The sequence below is a fragment of the Pristiophorus japonicus genome, chromosome 15 (genome assembly GCF_044704955.1).
Source record: "Pristiophorus japonicus isolate sPriJap1 chromosome 15, sPriJap1.hap1, whole genome shotgun sequence".
In the NCBI taxonomy this organism is placed as follows: Eukaryota; Metazoa; Chordata; class Chondrichthyes; family Pristiophoridae; genus Pristiophorus; species Pristiophorus japonicus.
Window position 1 is genome coordinate 24,379,059 of NC_091991.1, and position 20,118 is coordinate 24,399,176.

At 41.2% G+C, this 20,118-nt stretch overlaps 1 protein-coding gene and 1 long non-coding RNA gene across 2 annotated transcripts in view; one reads left to right on the top strand and one right to left on the bottom strand.

Moving 5' to 3' along the window:
* Window positions 1–2,187, bottom strand: part of LOC139280649 (protein kinase C-binding protein NELL2-like) — a 290,626-nt gene extending 288,439 nt beyond the window's left edge. The window contains exons 1-2 of the mRNA XM_070900237.1: window positions 2,029–2,187; window positions 1,166–1,294 (exon numbers count right to left, since the gene is read on the bottom strand). Coding sequence (XP_070756338.1) covers window positions 1,166–1,294; window positions 2,029–2,080 — 181 coding nt within the window. The 5' untranslated portion in view covers window positions 2,081–2,187. The remainder of the gene's footprint in view (window positions 1–1,165; window positions 1,295–2,028) is intronic.
* The window catches only part of LOC139280650 (uncharacterized), a 275,728-nt gene that overhangs the window by 204,928 nt on the left and 50,682 nt on the right, over window positions 1–20,118 (top strand). The gene's annotated exons all lie outside the window — the stretch shown is intronic.

A 20,118-nucleotide genomic window follows, 5' to 3' on the forward strand; every position in this document is an offset into this window, starting at 1 on the left:
ATAGAAGTTAGTTGACCAACTCTGGACAGTTGTAATTCAAGTTAGTCCTACTTGTGCTGATTAAAGAAGGAACTTGCATTTGTATATCGTCTTTCGCATCCTCAGGACATTCCTAAGCCACCACATCACAGCCTATCGAGTACTTCTAAAGTGTAGTCACTGTTGTAATGTAGGAAACACCGCGGCCAATTTGCGTACAGTAAGCTCCCACAAACAGCAATGATATTAATGTTTTTTTAGTTGGTTATTTTGTTAGTAAAGCATCCTTTGTTTATATTCTCGCGACTGTTTCATTGGTTGTGAACTGCAAAGCTTAAAAACTTACAAGAAAACTTTTAATAAATCCAGCATTTACAGGTAGAGAGGAAATGCCAACATAGCGTTCTATTTTAAAGCCCCCTCGGTAACAAGCGCGGCAGAATGACAGGAATCACCAGCGCTCTGACAAACACTGGCCCTTCTTCACTGGACGTGAGATCCTTTCTATCTCCTGGATCGCTTCAGCTAGTTATCAGCAAGGTTACATTAGCGCCACGTGCCATCAATACAACGGGTCCTGCCAAGTTGCAGTCGAAATCTTTTCAGGGCAGAGATTTTTTTTAATGAAATAATTTTCTGTTTCCAATGTAATTCAGTGTGAATTAGTAGGTCTAGAACTTCAATTCATTGCGTGCTAAGGTTTTATTGTGACACGGGCAATGAAGTGTGATGGAGATCGCGAAAATCTACTTGTTCGATCAGCCTTGTTTATATTTTATTGATACAAAAAGCCAGTAACAGGCTTATATCGCGGGTTATTTTAACGGGTCGTTCTGGCGCAAGCAAAGTTTCCATAAACCGTTTATGTAGCTCATCTCGAATAAGAAGGAGTTTCTACTTTTTAAACCTTATCCAAGCGCCGTGTTAAACACACAGACTGGCAACTCACACTGCACAAAGCAACAGTCTCAGTCAGCACAGCCTTGCCCTGTGTCCCATCCGCACTGCCTGGACCACTCAACAGTATTAGCTCACTCCAACCTCTATCCTATCCCTGCACAGATCCGCCCGCTGCTCGGCTGTTCTCCAGAACCAGCTCAGAGCCCGGACATGAAACTGCACGGACATTTCAGTCTCATTTCCAACCGAGGTAGACTTGTTAAAGAGGTTTAGGGGCTGTGGTTACCTTGAAACAAAAATGCTCTGCTTCCATTGTGGAATCCTTGGACCTGGACAATCCCGTCAGTCGAAGCACCCAGTTGCAGTGCAGAGAAAACGTCGATTTGCAGGGCTGGGTCCACACCAAATCCTAAAACTGATAGCAACCAGATGTTACTGGACTTTCAGTCACCGCCGCTTGTGCCGAATGATAAGCAAGTCGGTGATTAAAATTAGACCGTTTTAATTTTTTTTTAAATGACAGACCCCTCTTCCATTCTTTTTATTTTTATTAACTTTACATGTTACATAAAGCTCATGGGCAGAAACAAAGCGACTGCAACTCAACTGTCTTGTTTATTTTAATGTACTTACATTCAGCTCGGAATCATATTCACAATCAGCCACCTCAAATTGCTTCACAAAATATTCCAATCCAATACTATGCTACATTATATCCTCCCCAAAACACTCTTACATTTGGTTAAATAGAAGACGCTCTGATTTGAAATCGACGGTAGTTTGATTCATCTACAGGATGTTAAACCCTTGCCCATCTATAGGGTATTAACCTTTGCCCATCTACAGGGTGTTAAATCCTTATCCATCTATAGGGTATTAGCCCTTGTCCATCTATAGGGCGTTAAACCCTTGCGTATCTACAGGATGTTAAACCCGTTGTCCATCTATGGAGTGTTAAACCCGTGTACGTCTATAGGATGTTAAACCTTTGTCCATCCATAGGGTGCCAAACCCTTGTCCATCTATAGGGTGTTAAACCCTTGTCCATCTATAGGTTGTTAAACTCTTGTCCGTCTATAGGGTGCTGAACCCTTGTCCATCTATAGGGTGTTAAACGCCATATCACCCGGAGAAACTGAGCGACGTTACCTGGTGTGATGTGGAAAAGTGCGAGGACAGTCCTGAAGATCGCGAATGCCATTGTGAGAAAACTCCTAGTCCATATTATCCGTGTGCTTTCACCTCGGTAACGAAATGCTGAAAAGTGGAAGCGAGCGGACGGAATTCGGATGAGGGAGAGCGGCGGTCTGGAAGATCAATCAGCCCCAAAACAGAGAAACACTGACGACCATCGCCAATCCCCGGCACATCGCACAGCCCCGGCTTCACAGCATCAGCGGGAAATCCAGTAGTGCTGGATCTCTGTATGGAGATAGCGATCTGGAGTGGGAGTTTGATGGCAGAACCAGATCGGCTGCTGTCAGGAGCAGGAGGGCACTGCCGGAGGATGAAAGAGTGAATCTGTTGTGTGTCAGTCTCTGGAGAGCCCGAGGAGAGATTCGCTTTACCCGTGCTGTCTGGAGACACTGCAACAACAAAAAAACAACTGGCAGTTCAGGGCTATTTACATCCCCTTGTGGGTTTCTTACAGGGGCGAAAATCTCCTCCACCGAGCAAGTGCAGGAGGAATCTTTCTAAATGTATCCAGCAGCCTGCCTTTGGCACACAGAGTGGCTCTAATCCGCCCTGATGCCAGAATACTTTAAGAAACAGAATTAAAGGGAAACTCGGCGATAAAATCTCATTTTAATTCATTGAGTAATATCCCCTTGTCTCATTTCATCATACCAAACACATATAATCAGCAGAGCATATTATTCACCACAGAATGAAGGTAGATTTGAATTCCTGTTTTATCTGGATTACTTTGTTTATACCTTAAAGGTTGTACAATATTTGCAGCTGAAGTGCCTTTGGGTTGATCGCTGTGTTTTGCAGCATTATTGGCGATATCTGTTCAAATAAGAACACATTTTATCTCATAGGGGCTTAGAAGGTTCAGAAGCTGTGCCCCATTGTCAACATTTTCCTATATTACACAGATGCACCAGAATGATGCCAGGGTTTCGAGGGTTAAATAATGAGGACTGGTTGCATAAACTTGGCTTCTATTCCCTTGGATATATAAGATTGGGGATTGATCTGATCAAGGTGTTCAAAATGTTAAAAAGGACCCAATAGGGTACAGAGATACAGAGAAACAATTTCCTCTGGTGGGGGAATCAAGAACAAGGGGGCATGATCTTAAAATTAGAGCTAGGCCACGCAGGAATGAAATCAGGAAAAACTTTTTCACACAAAGGGTAGTAGAAATCTGAAATTCTCTCCCCCAAAAGGCTGTGAATTCTGGGATATTTGGAGCATTCATGACTGAGATCGCTAGATTCTTTGTTATCGAGGGATATGGAACCAGGTCGGGTAAATGGAGTAGAGGTACAGATCAGGTATCTAATTGAATGGCGGAGCAGGCTCGAGGGGCTGAATGGCCTACACCCATTCCTATAAGTGATAAATCTATGGCTCCAGTTTATTCTGCCACTTCCCTGTGAAATGGTGTGGGATGCACGTCGGCAGGTAAAGTGGCAGGAATAACTCAAGTGTCAGGTCTCATTCTGACTGCTGTGCAAACTAAAGCCAAATGGTGCCAGGCATCCTCCAGGCTACCATTTCATAGCACTTGCACTTGGCAGAAGTGCAGTACAGCTCCCTACTAATGTATCTGCTCTCATAACAGTAAGCCCTAGCCACCAGAGGAGCAGAACCTGTGTGCCTGTGCCGATCTCTCCCGATTGAGAGTGTGAGTAGAGTCAGTTAGAGCCCGATATAAAACCTGGGTTTTCCATCTGGTTTAAAATAATCAGCAAAAGAACCAGAGAGGAGATGCGGATTTCTTTGTGCAGCGAGTTGTTATGATCTGGAATGCACTGCCTGAAAGCATGGTAGAAGCAGATTCAAGAGTAACTTCCAAAATTGAATTGGATAAATACTTGAATAGGAAAACATTGCAGAGCTATGGGGAAAGAGCAGGGGAGTGAGACTAATTGGCTAGCTCGTTCTAAGAGCCAGAATAGCCACGATGGACTGAATGGCCTCCTTCTGTGTTGTATGATTCTATGATCTGCAATTACCAGTTTCAAACAGATCGTTATTTAACTACGGTTATAATCTGTAGTTTTACTACTATAGGAGTAAGATCATTGAATTTATTGACCACTGCATACCCATGATAGCCCAGTGATTATGGTAGTGGACAAGCAGCCCAGAGATTGTGAGTTGAAATCCCACCCATGTGAAATTTAATTAAATAAATCTGAAAATTTGAGGTAACTTGTGGGCTAGCAACATAAAAAATAACCATGAAAATTTCCAGGTTATTATAAAAACCCAACTAGTTCACTAATGTGCTTCAGGGAAGTGAGTCTGCTACTGGTACCCATGGCCTATGTTTGACATGAGTCCCACACTATGTAGTTGACTCTTAATGCCTTCTGAAATGGCTTAATAAGCCACCCAATTGTAAACAATCACTACAAAGTTCAATAAGAAGAAAATTGTGTGGTCTTATCAGCAACAACTCAGGCCTAACACTAGGAGCACCATCAACCTCAAGCACTGCAGTAATTCAAGGAGAAGGCTCACCACCATATTGTCAGAGCAACGATGAATACAGTCTTAATAGCATCACAGAACAAATAAAAACAAATATTGAAGACTAGAAACTTAAATGGTTGTTGGGGATTGAATATCACTCATGCAGTTGGCATTTTGGGGAACATCTTCACCTGCTCTTGGCTCGGTTAGACTCTGCCTATTCTGGACACTCCAATGCCACTCACCTCTCTCCACTCCCAGTTTGCCATTTCTCTGGGTTATGATCTCCAGCTTTTCGTCACTGCTTTCTTGTCTCCTACACTCTATCTGTGGCAGCACATGGAATGTTCAGCATACATTAATGTCAAATTTCCCGCTTTCTAGGGAAAGACATTGTATGTTTTTATGAGGTCTTGATGTTTTTTTAGGTTTTTTGGCTTGAAAGTGGGTGGGGGGATCTTTATACTAGTATACATTCTGATTGATGAAACCGAAGATTCTGCTTTAGCAAAGTCAAGCCAATTTGAACGTGCTCCTTTCTAATCTAAAGAAGTTGTTGCATTCCTATGATTTTTCAAGTTACTAGCTTGTGTACCTCACAAAAAGAATTATGATCTGAATACTGACTGAGGATGAATTGGAATTAATGCTTTAGAAAATGCATTTTAGAGATTCAGCCATTGTGCAGATAAAGATGAAAGGCTTTAGCACTGGACTGACTGGTTTCCATTTAGTATGAGAAACATTTCATTGATCCTGCTGTATTAAACTGTGGACTATTAGCACTGAGATTTGCACAATAAACAGGAAATGATTTTGTTGTAATAAGTAGTATTTTGTTCAATTGCATAGCGAATCATGGCTTTTCACTTTTCACTCGAAAGGGAGTTTAGGATAATCTTAGTTCACCGTAAGTAAGTAAATTCTGCTGCTCAGATAAAATAAGAGGTGATCAAGTGAGAATTATGCAAGTTAGTTTTGAGACAGAATAAAGCTCTAGCGCAGTATACATTGTCTACCAAACATACACAAAATCCTTTAACCCCATATTTTCTGATTGATCTATTTCTGTTAAAAATGTGTAAATTATTTCCCTGTAATTCTGCATTTCTGGCATCAGGTGTTTGCTGGTACCCACAACATCAAATGCATTTTGCTGTTCACTGCCAAACTCTTCTCATCTGTATTAGCTCACTCTGATGCACCACTGGCTATGCTTCACAAAAAGAAGCAAGTACAGTACATACTAAGTGATGAAATAGATGCTCATGGGATGAGTGACAGACATATATTGGGTCCCTCAAGTGCACAGGTGGTCCGTATGTAACTCAGAACTGGATATATCTGTATAGTTTAGGCTTAAACATTAATTACATTGCAATATGTTATCATTTGAAAGACAAACTGTTGCTCATAGCAAGTTTCTTCCCCATAAATCCATGTGACTCCCTTTACCTGCACTCGTGGGAGATAGGAATGTGCAGGACTGGAGTAGATCATTTCCATCTCTCTGACTAAGCACGGAGAGCAGAAACAAAATGCACTTTTCTAATAAAGGTACATATGATGAAATAGAAAAAAAATCCCAGAAATGTTTACATTAAATACGGATAATACCTTAACATCTGTTATTCAATTTCATGGTTGATGTGCGTTTTACTCCAGTGAACGATTTATACAACCAGGTAATTGTTCACCAGTATGATTTATATCAGATACTTAAAAATAAGAACGTGATTTATCACAAGATAATTAGAGATGAGGGAGCCATTCAACCCATCTTAATTCATCCATCCAGAATATCCTAAAGACTCCCCCTTACAGCATCAAATTGGCTCTTAAATGATTAAAAGGTTTTCACCTTTCCATTCTATCTGATTGTCCATTCCACTTAGTGATCATTTTTTGTGAGAAGAAATTCCTGATATCAGTCTGAAACCTTCCTTTTACTAGCCCAAACCTGTCTCATTCATGCAAATACTTTGAGGCAATTTTCCACATTTCCTTTTTCCTTACCAGGAATTAACTTACATAATATCACAGACATTTCCCTTCAAAGCTGTAAATCCCATGTTTCTTTGACCCTTTCTCAGAACTCAGGCTTCTGACACTAAAGATGCAAGTGTATACCTATCAGGAAAGGATGAACAGGCTGGGTCTCTTTTCTCTTGAAAACAGAAGGCTGAGGGGTCACCTAATAGAGGTCTTTAAAATTATGAAAGATTTTGGTAGAGTGGATACAGAGAGAATGTTTCCACTTGTGGGGAAGAGCAAAACTAGAGGCCATCAATATAAGATAGTCATCAAGAAATCAAATAGGGAATTCAGAAGAAACTTCTTTACCCAGAGAATGGTGAGCATGTGGAACTCGCTACCACATAGATGCATTAAGGCGGAGCTAGATAAGCATATGAGAGAGAAGGGAATAGAGGGTAATGCTGATAGATTTAGATGAGGAAATTCAGGAGGAGGCTCGAGTGGAGCATAAATGCCGATATGGACTGGTTGGACCGAATGGCCTGTTTCTGTGTTGTATATCCTATATAATCCTATGTAATACTATGGAGAGTTGGGAACCTAATGAGGATATAACTTTTAAATACGCAGAGATATACAGTACAATTTACGCAATTCAAAATACATTATAACATAAAGCAGTTGGAAACCAATATTGTAATTCTGTTGCTCTGCTAGGTCATAAGGTATATTTCACATAGAATTCTATTATATTTTTCTGCCCGGAAATAAATATCAGCAAATAATTTGTAGCAAAAACACTTTAACAAAACCCACATATAATAATAAATCTGATTTGGAAAAATAACTAAATGAGATTTGCCTTACACACCATTTCCTGTAAAATGAATGCAAGTGTCGAACTGGGCAAACAGTGACTGAACTTAATTTACTTGGGAATAAATCTACAGTTTATCTATGCAGTCAATCGCCCTTGTCATTGAAAGTTGTAACAAAGTGCACAATCTGCAAGGCTGGGCTTGCAGGTCTTCAGAAATAAACACTGTAGTGGTGAGGTAGTTGTGATTGCAAAAGGCTGCTGGTGAGATGATAATTCCATTCACTTTGTGTAAAATTCACACCTTTTTGTTCAAAAGTATTAGCCACAGTTGCAAATAAAATATTTTCCAAAATGTGTACCACTCAGAATGAATCCAAGAGGTTTTTAAATTAAATAATATCTACAATCCATAAAACATATGAACAGTTATTCGGAATGAAAAAAAACAAAACTTTTTTTTTCCATTTGTGGTAGTTATTTTTCTCCTTATACTAGAAGTCATTCCATGCCATGCAGCGTGATAGAAGGACAGGTGACCTGCCACCTAAGCCATTAGAGGTGCTACTTTGAACCCAATATATAAGAGTAAGGCTGTTTCTCATTTACCTCATTTACCTCTCTCTTGCTCTCTCTGGATGTGTCACACACTGCATTGGTCTCCCCAGCTACTCTACCTAAGAATAGGAAACCACATGCTGCCACTCCGTGGTGCAGTGTGTCAGTACACTCAATCTGATGAAACAAGCTAATTTACCTAAACATCTGAGTTTTTGTTCATTTAATAAGATGCAGTATCCTAAAAAAAAGACACACAAATATTCCAAAATCTGTTTTGTGTAAAGTGGAATGTCGTACTATAGCTTAACAGAAGACATTTAGCTCAAGTATGACATGCGATATATAGATTTGAGCTCAACAATTTTGCATGTGACCTTAAATAGATTACATCAACCTGTACAAAAATGCATATGTTATACTGGTAAAATACAACATATATGCGCCTTATCCAAGTATAAATGTAGCCAATAGAATGCTGAACTATATAGCCTGAAAGAGTAGAATACAAATCAGAGGAAGTCACAGTCAAATTATACAGTGCTGTGGTCAGACCACACCTTGCGAACTGTCTAGTTCTGGTCACAAAGACACAGGGGAGACAGTCAAGCATTGGAGGCAGTGCAGAGAAGAGTCAAGAAGCTGATTCCCTGAGGGAATTTGAACTCCCTGGCAGGAAGTCGGTGGGACACGTGGACTGCCCATCCCAGAGTTGCAGTGGGACGCCAGGTTCATTTTAAGGGCTCCATCTCATCTTGCATACATAGGCCTATAGATGAAATGATACTGAATACAGTTATATATGGCAGGCGATTATATTATCACTTTTGCATCTTGAAATTAACAGCATAGCTTCAGGCTGAGGTCCTGGTCTGCCTCTGGAGCTTAGTGGTGTGAGGCACCCCTCAGCGAGGCCGTCTCACACCACTTGGGTTTGTCACTGGAATTTGAGTATTATTCCAGTGAGGTTTCAGGCTGGGTTCAAATAGATTCTGGGAAGTCCACTGGACATCTTCTGGGCACTTTAACTTAACGTCTTTCAGATGAGACATTAAACCAAGGCCCCATCTACCCTCTAAAGTGCATGTAAAAGATTCCATGGCACAATTTCGATTAAGAGCAGGTGAGTTCTCCTTGGTGTCCTGACCAATATTTATCCCTCAATCAACATAATAAAAACAGATTATCTGGTCATTATCACATTGCTGTTTGTGGGAGTTTACTGTGCGCAAATTGGCTGTCGCATTTCCCACATTACAACAGTGACTACACTTCAAAAATACTTCATTGGCTGTAAAGCGCTTTGAGACGTCCGGTGGTCATGAAAGGCACTATATAAATGCAAGTCTTTCTTTTTTCTTTCTTTACAAAAAGGAGCAGCTTTTATTTTTCAAAGTTAAAGAAAGCTGATATTCTCCTCTGTGCTCTCAAATCACTCAAAGTCTACTGACTAGGAACGTTCACACAGAGCTCCGTCATGGTGATAGGAGAGCAGATTCACAGCCCAAAGTATAACAGGGGTGTACCCAGCTGAGAGCCATCCCCTACAGTTACTGCTCTCAGAGTGCAGTACAACTGACGCCTCAATGATACAATCACTCTAATGTCATCTGATTAGTTCTGTGTATTTTGGCTAAAAATCATCTCATGGTGGAATGGAAATAGTTTCTAAATACGGTTTTCTTTTTTAATCATCGCTCCTTCATTCAAATAATAATCCTGCTCTCAGACCTTGAACGGCGTTCACTTTGTTCAATTTACAGGTAAAGGTTTTACATTAAATTAGAAGAGCAACTCCACATGAACTGTAACAAAGGACGTCTAATAATCGTGCCTGGAATACCACTTATGGAAATTAGATCTCTATCCAATTGACTATAGTGGAACCCTTTTACATTTTAATGTTGCTTGCTATGGAAAAATTCCATTAAAGGAGAAGAGTTTTCCTATATCAGCAGCTCTCTGAAGAAGTGTAACTGCATTGGGATTCTGAATTAAATTATAGAGATTCATTGTAACAGAGATCATTACACTAAGCTATCAGTGTAGTTGTATTATATATAATGCTTCCTGCACTGATGTGCAAATTAACTGTTGTATAATTTTGTGAAATTGTTTGGGTTAAAACCTGGAATAATTCCTCATCTCAACAAGGACAAAATAACTAGAGTGCCAACCTGAAAGGAATCAATTCTACTTCCTTTGTAAGAGATACATGGTCTTATTCCTTTGATTAATGAGCCACCTAGAACTGCAATGAACTATACTTCAGGGGACCCATTTAAAAAGATTGAATGACTGAGGCTGGAAAATATATCAGTAAAGGTATTCTAAAATCTAAAGCGATGTTGACAATTCTTGAAAGATTAACACATAGCATTCCAGCCTCGTCACTGGTACAAATCTAGAATGAAATGTTGATTCATTTCAAGTAGTATTAACCAACAGTTTTTGTCTGCAATCTTTTCATGTATCATATTTAACATAATTTCAAATGAATGGAGTGCACATTAATGAAGTGCACATTATCGCAATGGATGTAACATGAATTTTAGCAAAATTAGAAAATATTTATCTGTAATTAAAAGAAAAGGCAACATTTCACAACAGCAAGAAGTTAGCATTATACTGTGGGCTCTGTAGAGTCACCATTTGTAATAGTGAATCACAAAATAATATGAATTGATTGACCAGAGTTACTGGAAAGAGACAAGTGAAATGACATTTTTGTTTAGTTTTCATTAGTGGAAAAAAGGCTAAGAGAAGGTATTTTTACTTTCCTATTTAATTTGTGAACATTTTATTTTAAGCATAAAGTTAACTTATATCCAGAAGATGCTGAAAATCTCAGTGGGTCAGGCAGCATCTGTGGAGAGAAACAGTTAACGTTTCAGGTTGATGACCTTTCATCAGTTCTGACGAAGGGTCGTCGACCTGAAATGTTAACTCTGTTTCTCCCTCCACAGACGCTGCCTGACCCGCTGAGATTTCCAGTATTTTCTGTTTTTATTTCAAATTCCAGCATCCGCAGTACTTTGCTTTTGTATTACCTTATATCCAAACAGGTTGCACAAGAGAAACTGCAATTCTAGAGCCGATCCAAATGGCAAAGTGCATGTTTACATTGACTCTACCATTTTGCTATTTTGACAACATGGACCACTTTCCATACCTCGGGAGCCTCCTGTCAACAAAGGCAGACATTGATGCGGAGATTCAACATCGCCTCCAGTATGCCAGTGCAGCCGTTGGCTGCCTGAGGAAAAGAGTGTTCGAAGACCAGGCCCTCAAACCTACCACCAAGCTCATGGTCTACGGGGCTGTAGTAATAACTGCCCTCCTGTATGGATCAGAGGCATGGATGATTTACAGAAGACACATCAAGTCGCGGAGCTATATCACCAATGATATCTCTGCAAGATCCTGCACATCCCCTGGGAGGACAGATGTACCAACATCAGTGTCCTCGCCCAGGCTAACATCCCCAGCATTGAAGCACTAACCACACTCGATCAGCTTCGCTGGGCAGGCCACTTAGTTCGCATGCCAGACACGAGACTCCCTAAGCAACTGCTCTATGCGGAGCTCCTTCATGGCAAACGAGCCAAAGGTGGGCAGCGGAAATGTTACAAGGACATCCTCAAAGCCTCCCTAGTTAAGTGCAACATCACCACTGATGCCTGGGAGACCCTGGCCGAAGACTGCCTTAGGTGGAGAAAGTGCATCCAGGAGGGAGTTGAGCTCTTTGAATCTCAACGCTGCGAGCGTGAAGAGGTCAGGCACAGTCAGGGAAGGAGCGTGTGGTAAATCAATGCCAACCCCCCCACCCCACTTCCCCCGACGAAGATCTGTCCCACCTGTGATAGCGTCTGTGGCTCTCATGTTGGACTGTTCAGCCACCAAAGAATTCACTTTAGGAGTGGAAGCAAGTCTTCCTCGTTTCCTAGGGACTGCCTATGATGATGAGTATAATGGCATATTCCTGCTTTAACGCCAGCCTAATACTCTGAGCATAAATAGGCATCTCATCGAGCAACGCTCAATAAAAATCATGCAAGGAATCAAAGCATATGAAAAAAAATGACAGACATCCTTCTTTAAATCAGATATGAGAACTCCTGTCAAACAAGTGATTAATTTTTCCCACTAAAACAATTACTGTAATTCTTTTTACCTACCAAAGGACGTTATGAAATATAATTGAACAAATTGAGACGGATCCAACTTCTTCACTGTGGTAATTATGGATTACAGTAACCACTTACGCCTCTTGTAATTACTGACATTTTAAAAGTTTCAACTTTCATTCTACATTTCATTTAGCATTGTTATTTCATAATGTGTTACAAAGGTATATAGGATAGCAGTGTCCTGGTAGTGAGCACACAGATAAGAGATCAGGGAACTGTAATCTGCTGTAATCTCTTGGGCTTCTTCCCCCCATGTTGTACTCTATGAAAACAAAATAGCTATCAATCAAATTAGTAACTCACTTCCAAATGTGCAAACCATTTAGGATGGATCAGAATCACTTCCCAAAACTGGAGCAGTTTTGTTTGCTTAAAAAAAATAGGGTAGCTACATAAACATTTTGTAAAGACGATTTATAAAATCAGCCTTTTAAACCCCAGAGAAGAAATGCCACTCCCTTGTCAAGCCAGACTGTAATATCTTATAAACTCAATTACAGGGAATAGATCAGTGAAGGCAATCTGAATTCTGCAGAGCTGCTGATAATTCATAAGCGGTTGACACATCCCAAAGCCTGATTGATTGGGCGAAATCAAGTGACCCATCTTTACGCCTAAAACCCATCAAGTAAATAAACGCTGTCACCTCGATAAACTGCAATCCGCCTCAATTCTACATGTGTAAAATGGAACTGCGCCACATGTCAGAAGATAATAAATCAGAGGACTGATGGTACAGAATCATGCCAAAGCACAAATAGTTTTCAAGTCCAGAAAACAGTAACAGGATGAAATTGCTTCTGGTACGGAATCTCCCAAACATGTCAGTGGAAAGACTGCAGATAATTGAGGAAATGTGCTTGAGACCATTTGTCTGTCTGTCATACAAAATGCAAGTTTTGACAATCGTATCTATCAGAGAGGAATTAACCCTCAGAGATTTTCAGGGTGCCCTTTGCTATTCGAGTTTGTAACGATTATTTCCAGGCTATGGCAAGTATAAATGCCCAGTTCTACCATATTTCAAAACAGCTGAAGGAAGTAGGATCATTTGTGTAAAAGAAGAATTTGCAGTTGTACAGTGCTTGATATGTCCTCAGGATGTCTCAAAGTGTTTCCTGGCCACTGGATTACTTTGGTAGGGTGGGTAAAAAATAGCAGCTAATTTGTGCACAGCAAGGTCCCACAACAGCATGTGAGAGTTCATCTATTTTGGTGGTGTTGGTTTGGGGATCAATGTTGGCCAGAACACCAGTAATCCCCATTGAAAAAATCCCTTGGAATCCATTGCATCTACTTGAACAGAGCCTCAGCTTAACATATCCTTTGACAGTGCACTCCCTTAGGTACTTGAAGCTATCATTAAGGACGAAATAGCGGGACATCTAGATAGGAATAGTGCAATCAAGCAGATGCAACATGGATTCATGAAGGGGAAATCATGTTTAACTAATTTACTGGAATTCTTTGAGGATATAATGAGCATGGTGGATAGAGGTGTACCGATGAATGTGGTGTATTTAGATTTCCAAAAGGCATTCGATAAGGTGCCACACAAAAGGTTACTGCAGAAGATAGAGGTACGCGGAGTCAGAGGAAATGTATTAGCATGGAGCGAGAATTGGCTGGCTAACAGAAAGCAGAGAGTTGGGATAAATGAGTCCTTTTCGGGTTGGAAATCGGTGGTTAGAAATGTGTCACAGGGATCGGTGCTGGGACCACAACTGTTTACAATATACATCGATGACCTAGAAGAGGGGACAGAGTGTAGTGTAACAAAATTTGCAGATGACACAAAAGATTAGTGGGAAAGCGGGTTGTGTAGAGGACACAGAGAGGCTGCAAAGAGATTTAGATAGGTTAAGCGAATGGGCTAAGGTTTGGCAGATGGAATACAATGTCGGAAAATGTGAGGTCATCCACCTTGGAAAAAAATCAGTAAAAGGGAATATTATTTGAATGGGGAGAAATTACAACATGCTGCGGTGCAGAGGGATCTGGGGGTCCTTGTGCATGAATCCCAAAAAGTTAGTTTGCAGGTACAGCAGGTAATCAGGAAGGCGAATGGAATGTTGGCCTTCATTGCGAGAGGGATGGAGTACAAAAGCAGGGAGGTCCTGGTGCAACTGTACAGGGTATTGGTGAGGCCGCACCTGGAGTACTGCGTGCAGTTTTGGTCACCTTACTTAAGGAAGGATATCCTAGCCTTGGAGGGGGTACAGAGACGATTCACTAGGCTGATCCCAGAGATGAGGGGGTTACCTTATGATGATAGATTGAGTAGACTGGGTCTTTACTCGTTGGAGTTCAGAAGGATGAGGGGTGATCTGATAGAAACATTTAAAATAATGAAAGGGATAGACAAGATAGAGGCAGAGAGGTTGTTTCCACTGGTCTAGAACTAGGGGGCACAGCCTCAAAATACGGGGGAGCCAATTTAAAACCGAGTTGAGAAGGAATTTCTTCTCCCAGAGGGTTGTGAATCTATGGAATTCTCTGCCCAAGGAAGCAGCTGAGGCTAGCTCATTGAATGTATTCAAGTCACAGCTAGATAGATTTTTAACCAATAAGGGAATTAAGGGTTATGGGGAGCGGGCGGGTAATTGGAGCTGAGTCGACGGCCTTTGAGTCCATGATCTTTTTGAATGGCAGAGCAGGCTCGAGGGGCTAGATGGCCTACTCCTGTTGCTCATTCTTATGTTCTTATGTACAGCACTGAAGTGTTAGCCTAGATTATGTGCTCAAGTCCTGGAGTGACATTTGAACCCACAACTGTGTGACTCAAAGGCAAGAGGCTACCCCTGAGCCAAGTTGACACTGCTATTTATGTACTAAAAAGAAAAACATATTAGCCCAGAAATTCCGGCCTCCCGGGTCCGTACAGAGTGTCTATGGACCCGGGAAGGCATCGCAAAAGCCGGTTTTCAGCGCACAATGCACATGTGCTAAAAAAAATGGCTTTTCCGATCTATCAAGCTGGAGCTTGACAGATCCAATGCATATTGGGAGCGAGGACATTTGCATGGGCAAGATTGCAGTATTTACCCATATCTTGCCCAGCGGATGTCCTGAAAACTCTTGCGCCTGATAAAATCAGGCGCATAGCCTACTTTTACAGGCATAAGAGTTTTAAAATACACAAAAACGTTATAAAATAAAATTTTTAAAACATAGTTTATTGTTTAAAAACCCTCCCCACTACGGTAAGTTTATTTTAAACCATAATTTAAAAAACTTCTTTAAAAATCAAGAAATATTTTTTTTATAATCCATAAATAACTTAAATTTAAATTAATAAAAATATGCGTTATATTTTTTCTATTTTTTATTAGAGTTTTGTGTGTTGGGGGGGGAGGGGTTCTCATTCATAATAATGGGAACTCCAACTTACGGAGTTCCCATTATTATGAATGAAAATATACTACCCATGATTGGCTGCCCAGAGCCATATGACTGCAGCTCCAGCCCTGCGCACATCCTGACATGCACGTGCTCCGACGGGCAACCAGTGGAGGCCTCAGGACCAGGAACTCACGTAGGCGCAGCAGGAACAGATAGGTGTGCATCTTTTTTAACTTTTTTACCCAATCGTCCGCGAGAAGAAGCCGACCGGGATTTCTGGCCAATAATATTAATTTTTTTTTCTTTTTAATGGATACTCCAAGTTATGAACAGTTCTTTAATTTTACCCTGAAATGAGCTTTTGACCACATATCTACAGCATAACTAAGACTGCCTATTTCCACCTCCGTAACATCGCCCGTCTCCACCCTTGCCTCAGCACATCCACTGCTGAAGCCCTCATTCATGCCGTTGTTACCTCTAGACTTGACTATTCCAATGCACTATGGCTGGCCTCCTACATTCTATCCTACGTAAATTAGAGGTGATCCAAAACTCGGCTGCCCGTGTCCTAACTCGCACCAAGTCCCATTCACCCATCACCCCTGTGCTCGCTGACTTACATTGGCTTCCGGTTAAGCAACGCCTCGATTTCAAAATTTTCATCCTTATTTTCAAATCCCTCCATGGCCTCGCCCCTCCCTATCTCTGTAATCTCCTCTAACCCCACAATCCCCCGAGATGTCTGCGCTCCTCTAGTTCTGCCCTCTTCGGCATCCCTGATTATAATCGCTCAACCATTGGTGGCCGTGCCTTCTGTTGCCTAGGCCCCAAGCTCTGGAACTCCCTGCCTAAACCATTCCACCTCTGTACCTCTCTTTCCTCCTTCAAGACGCTCCTGAAAACCTAACTCTTTGACTAAGCTTTTGGTCACCTACACTAATTTCTACTTATGCGGCTCGGTGTCAATTTTTTCATTTCATAATACTCCCGTGAAGCGCCTTGGGATGTTTCACTCCATTAAAGGCGCTATATAAATACAAGTCGTTGTTGTTAATGCTATTTTGTAATGCTCATTATTTTGAGGATGATGAGAGATATAAAACAAATATTGTGAAAAAAAGCTGTATAGTTGTTTGGTACTGAAATTTGTGAAACTACGCAGAAGTAATCTTATGCCGATGTCTATGCCCACAATGTTTACAGGGACTGTAGGGACTTTTCAGCGTGAAATCCCTGCAAAAATACTGTGTTAAAGCCTGGTGTATCTCAAAGTGTGATGGGAAAACATGATGGCTGGAATCAAGCGAATACTACATGTGACTCCAAAATTAGCTCCCAGTCACATTGCAGGCAGTTTGAGTACTGTCAGGCTCCGCCCTTTGATACACAGGTTGGTGCTGATAACTTGATGGCTATTTTGATGGTTACTCACACTATCAATCAATTTAGCTGCTGTCGTTGGAAGAGTAGTGGGGGTCAGGAAGATCAGTGTAAGTCAATTGACTGATTCTAGCTTTGAACGGAAGAGAAAATTGGCTCCAGGGAGTGTGTTGTACTGATTTAGAGCTATTTCGCCCATCCTTTGTTTGGTTTCATGAACCAATACTAATTCTGGTTGGAGCTAACATTTGCATGTTGGCTGCTGCTTGTCAGCTTGGTGCCTGAAAATTGAACAACCACTGCGCAGCCCATTAGCAAAGCAGTGGAGTTGTCAATTTAGCCTTCTGTGGCTGGTGGTGGGAGTCATGAGGGCCAGAGATTTAAAAGCTAAATAGCACAGTAATGTTCTTGCTTACTGTGCAACCCCAGGAGCTGTATTACACTTCCAGTCACCTTATAAAAATGTGGTCCCTGCTGAAGGTTGATACTCTTCCACTTCCACTGGTTGGTGAGATGAAATTTTACTTTGACTCACCGGTGATGGATTGTCACAAGTGGAAAGGAGTTCAGATTGCAACTTACTTGGTTCTTTTTCAAGGATATATTGACCTTGGAAGGAGTGTAGCATAGGTTTACTAGAATTATACCTCGACTTATTATCAGGGTTAAGTTACGAGGAGAGAATACACAAATTAGGGTTGTATTCCCTAGAATTTAGACGGTTAAGGGGTGATCCGATCAAAGTTTTCAAGATATTAAGGGGAACGGATAGGGTAAATAGAGAGACATTATTTCCGCTGGTTGTGGATTCTAGGACGAGGGGGCGCAGTCTAAAAATTAAAGCCAGGCCTTTCAGGAGTGAAATTAGGAAACACTTCGACACACTTAGGGCTAGAAATTCCCCAGCCTGTTGTTATTTGATAAATAACATCATTTTAATGAAGAAATAAGAATTAAAATGTCGCCATTTTTTAAGGGTGTAAATTTGGCCGCAAAGTACGCCTGTCATTAAAAAATGGCGTTGCATGACGAGTCGCAGCAAAAAACCGTGCTCTCGCCAACACGGACTGGCCACTGCTGGAGAAAATTGTAGGACGGAGAGGTGGGAGATACTAATTATCAGCACACCAACAAGCTGCGGCATCACATGCACAGATGCAAGCTCCCACAAACAGCCAACATCATCATCATCATAGGCAGTCCCTCGGAATCAAGGTAGACTTGCTTCCACTCCGGAAGTGAGTTCTTAGGTGGCTGAACAGTCCAATACGAGAGCCACAGACTCTGTCACAGGTGGGACAGATAGTCGTTGAGGGAAGGGGTGGTGGGACTGGTTTGCCGCATGCCCTTTCCGCTGTCTGCTCTTGATTTCTGCATGCTCTCGGCATTGAGGCTCGAGGTGCTCAGCGCCCTCTCGGATGCACTTCCTTCACTTATAGCGGTCTTGGGTCAGGGACTCCCATGTGTCAGTGGGGATGTTGAACTTTATCAGAGAGGCTTTGAGGGTGTCCTTGTAGCGTTTCCGCTGCCCACCTTTGGCTCGTTTGCCGTGAAGGAACTCCGAGTACAGCACTTGCTTCGTGTCTGGTCAACAGCAATGTGATAATGACCAGATAATCTGTTTTTTTGTTACGTTGATTGAAGGATAAATATTGGCTAGGACACCGGGGATAACTCCCCTGCTCTTCTTCGAAATAATGCCATGGGATCTTTTACGCCCACCTGAGAGAGCAGACAGGGCTTCGGTTTAACGGCGCATCTGTAACACAATAAACATTAACACGATTAGCACAACAAACATTCATTTTTCCATTATATAACTGCTCGGGCTTGTCACTGATTTCTTATCTCGGTTGTTAAGGTTTACCGCAGTTATGTCAGACAACATTTTGAACTATATTTATTTTAACTTTAAATGTTTGAAGATGTGTCATTAATGATTTAACTTTGGTTTGATGTTTTTATCTGTGTTTAGGTTTTATTTTTAACTCAAGATCCCATTTGTTAGGTTAGGTTGTTAAAAACAAGTCTCCATATTTGCTGATACTATTTAATTTTTTTTTAAATGGTAATTTTTGTGTATTCAATGATATAGTTCCTATTTTCTGATGCCCCAGTGAGGGAGGTGTCCAATCACTGGCATTCTTGGAGTGTGCTTGTGTCTAATCCTGGCAGTTTTGGGCCCTTGTGGGTCTGTATTTGAATGCCTAGTGATGGCGTGATTTTTAGACTTTGTATTATGAAGTATTTACAGCACAGAAACAGACCATTCGGCCCAACAGGTCCGTGCCAGTGTTTATGCCCAACACGAGCCTGTTACCATATGGCTCAGCTGTTGGTACTGTCACTTCCCTAACTCCCTGGATGCGGTGCTACAGAGGACTATGAAGAACATGTGCAAAGCTATGCCAGTGACCTAGAGAGCTGCTGAAATAGATGTGGTGTTCAAACCTGAAAATCTGTGAAATATATTGATATCTTTTTGGAGGACCGTGGAGCCAAAATTTAGAGGACGTTGCTTGATCAGTAATTGTTGCACAAGAACACATTCCAGAGACCACCTTAAAATTATATCCAATATGAGAGATTTCTGTAACCACTAAGATATTTTACACCCTTCTTGTTACCTTGTGTTAACCTGCCATCACTGCAGAAATATGAGACATCTCTTTTGCCACATTCTATTTAAATGTACTTTCTCTGGGGTCTATGCCAAGCATCTACCTATACTTACGCCTGCAAAAATTTCCTAGTGCTTTACTGTTACACCTCCAAGCATTTTATGTAGGTATTTTATTCTGCAGTTTTAATGTCTTGTAACTTGCAATATCTGTTTTATGTATAGGATTTACAGATGATCCAATTTATTTTATAGATCTTCAAATCATTTGTAGTTAATGGAAATGATACACATCATGATCAATACAAACCCTGATCTTGACTGTTCTGTCTTCCGGATGAATTGCTGAAAACTTCTGTAGCAAGCAGATACTGCTGAAATAGCACCTGGAAAACTGCGCCATCTAGTGTACAAGATGAATAATTATCGGTATCTACATTTACATGCAAATGTTACACACAGTTATTGTGGAGACCTGCTGGCAGAAGTGGCTGAACCAATCTCAGCTATGTAATAAAATACTCTTACTTTGAAGATATATCCTGATTTCTCAAAGGGGTGGTGAATCTTTGGAATGTTCTACCCCAGAGGGCTGTGGACGCTCAGTCATTGAGTACATTCAAGGCTGAGCTAGATCGATTTTGGGATACTAAGGTAACCAAGGGATATGGGGATATTGCAGGACAGTTGTGTAGAAGATG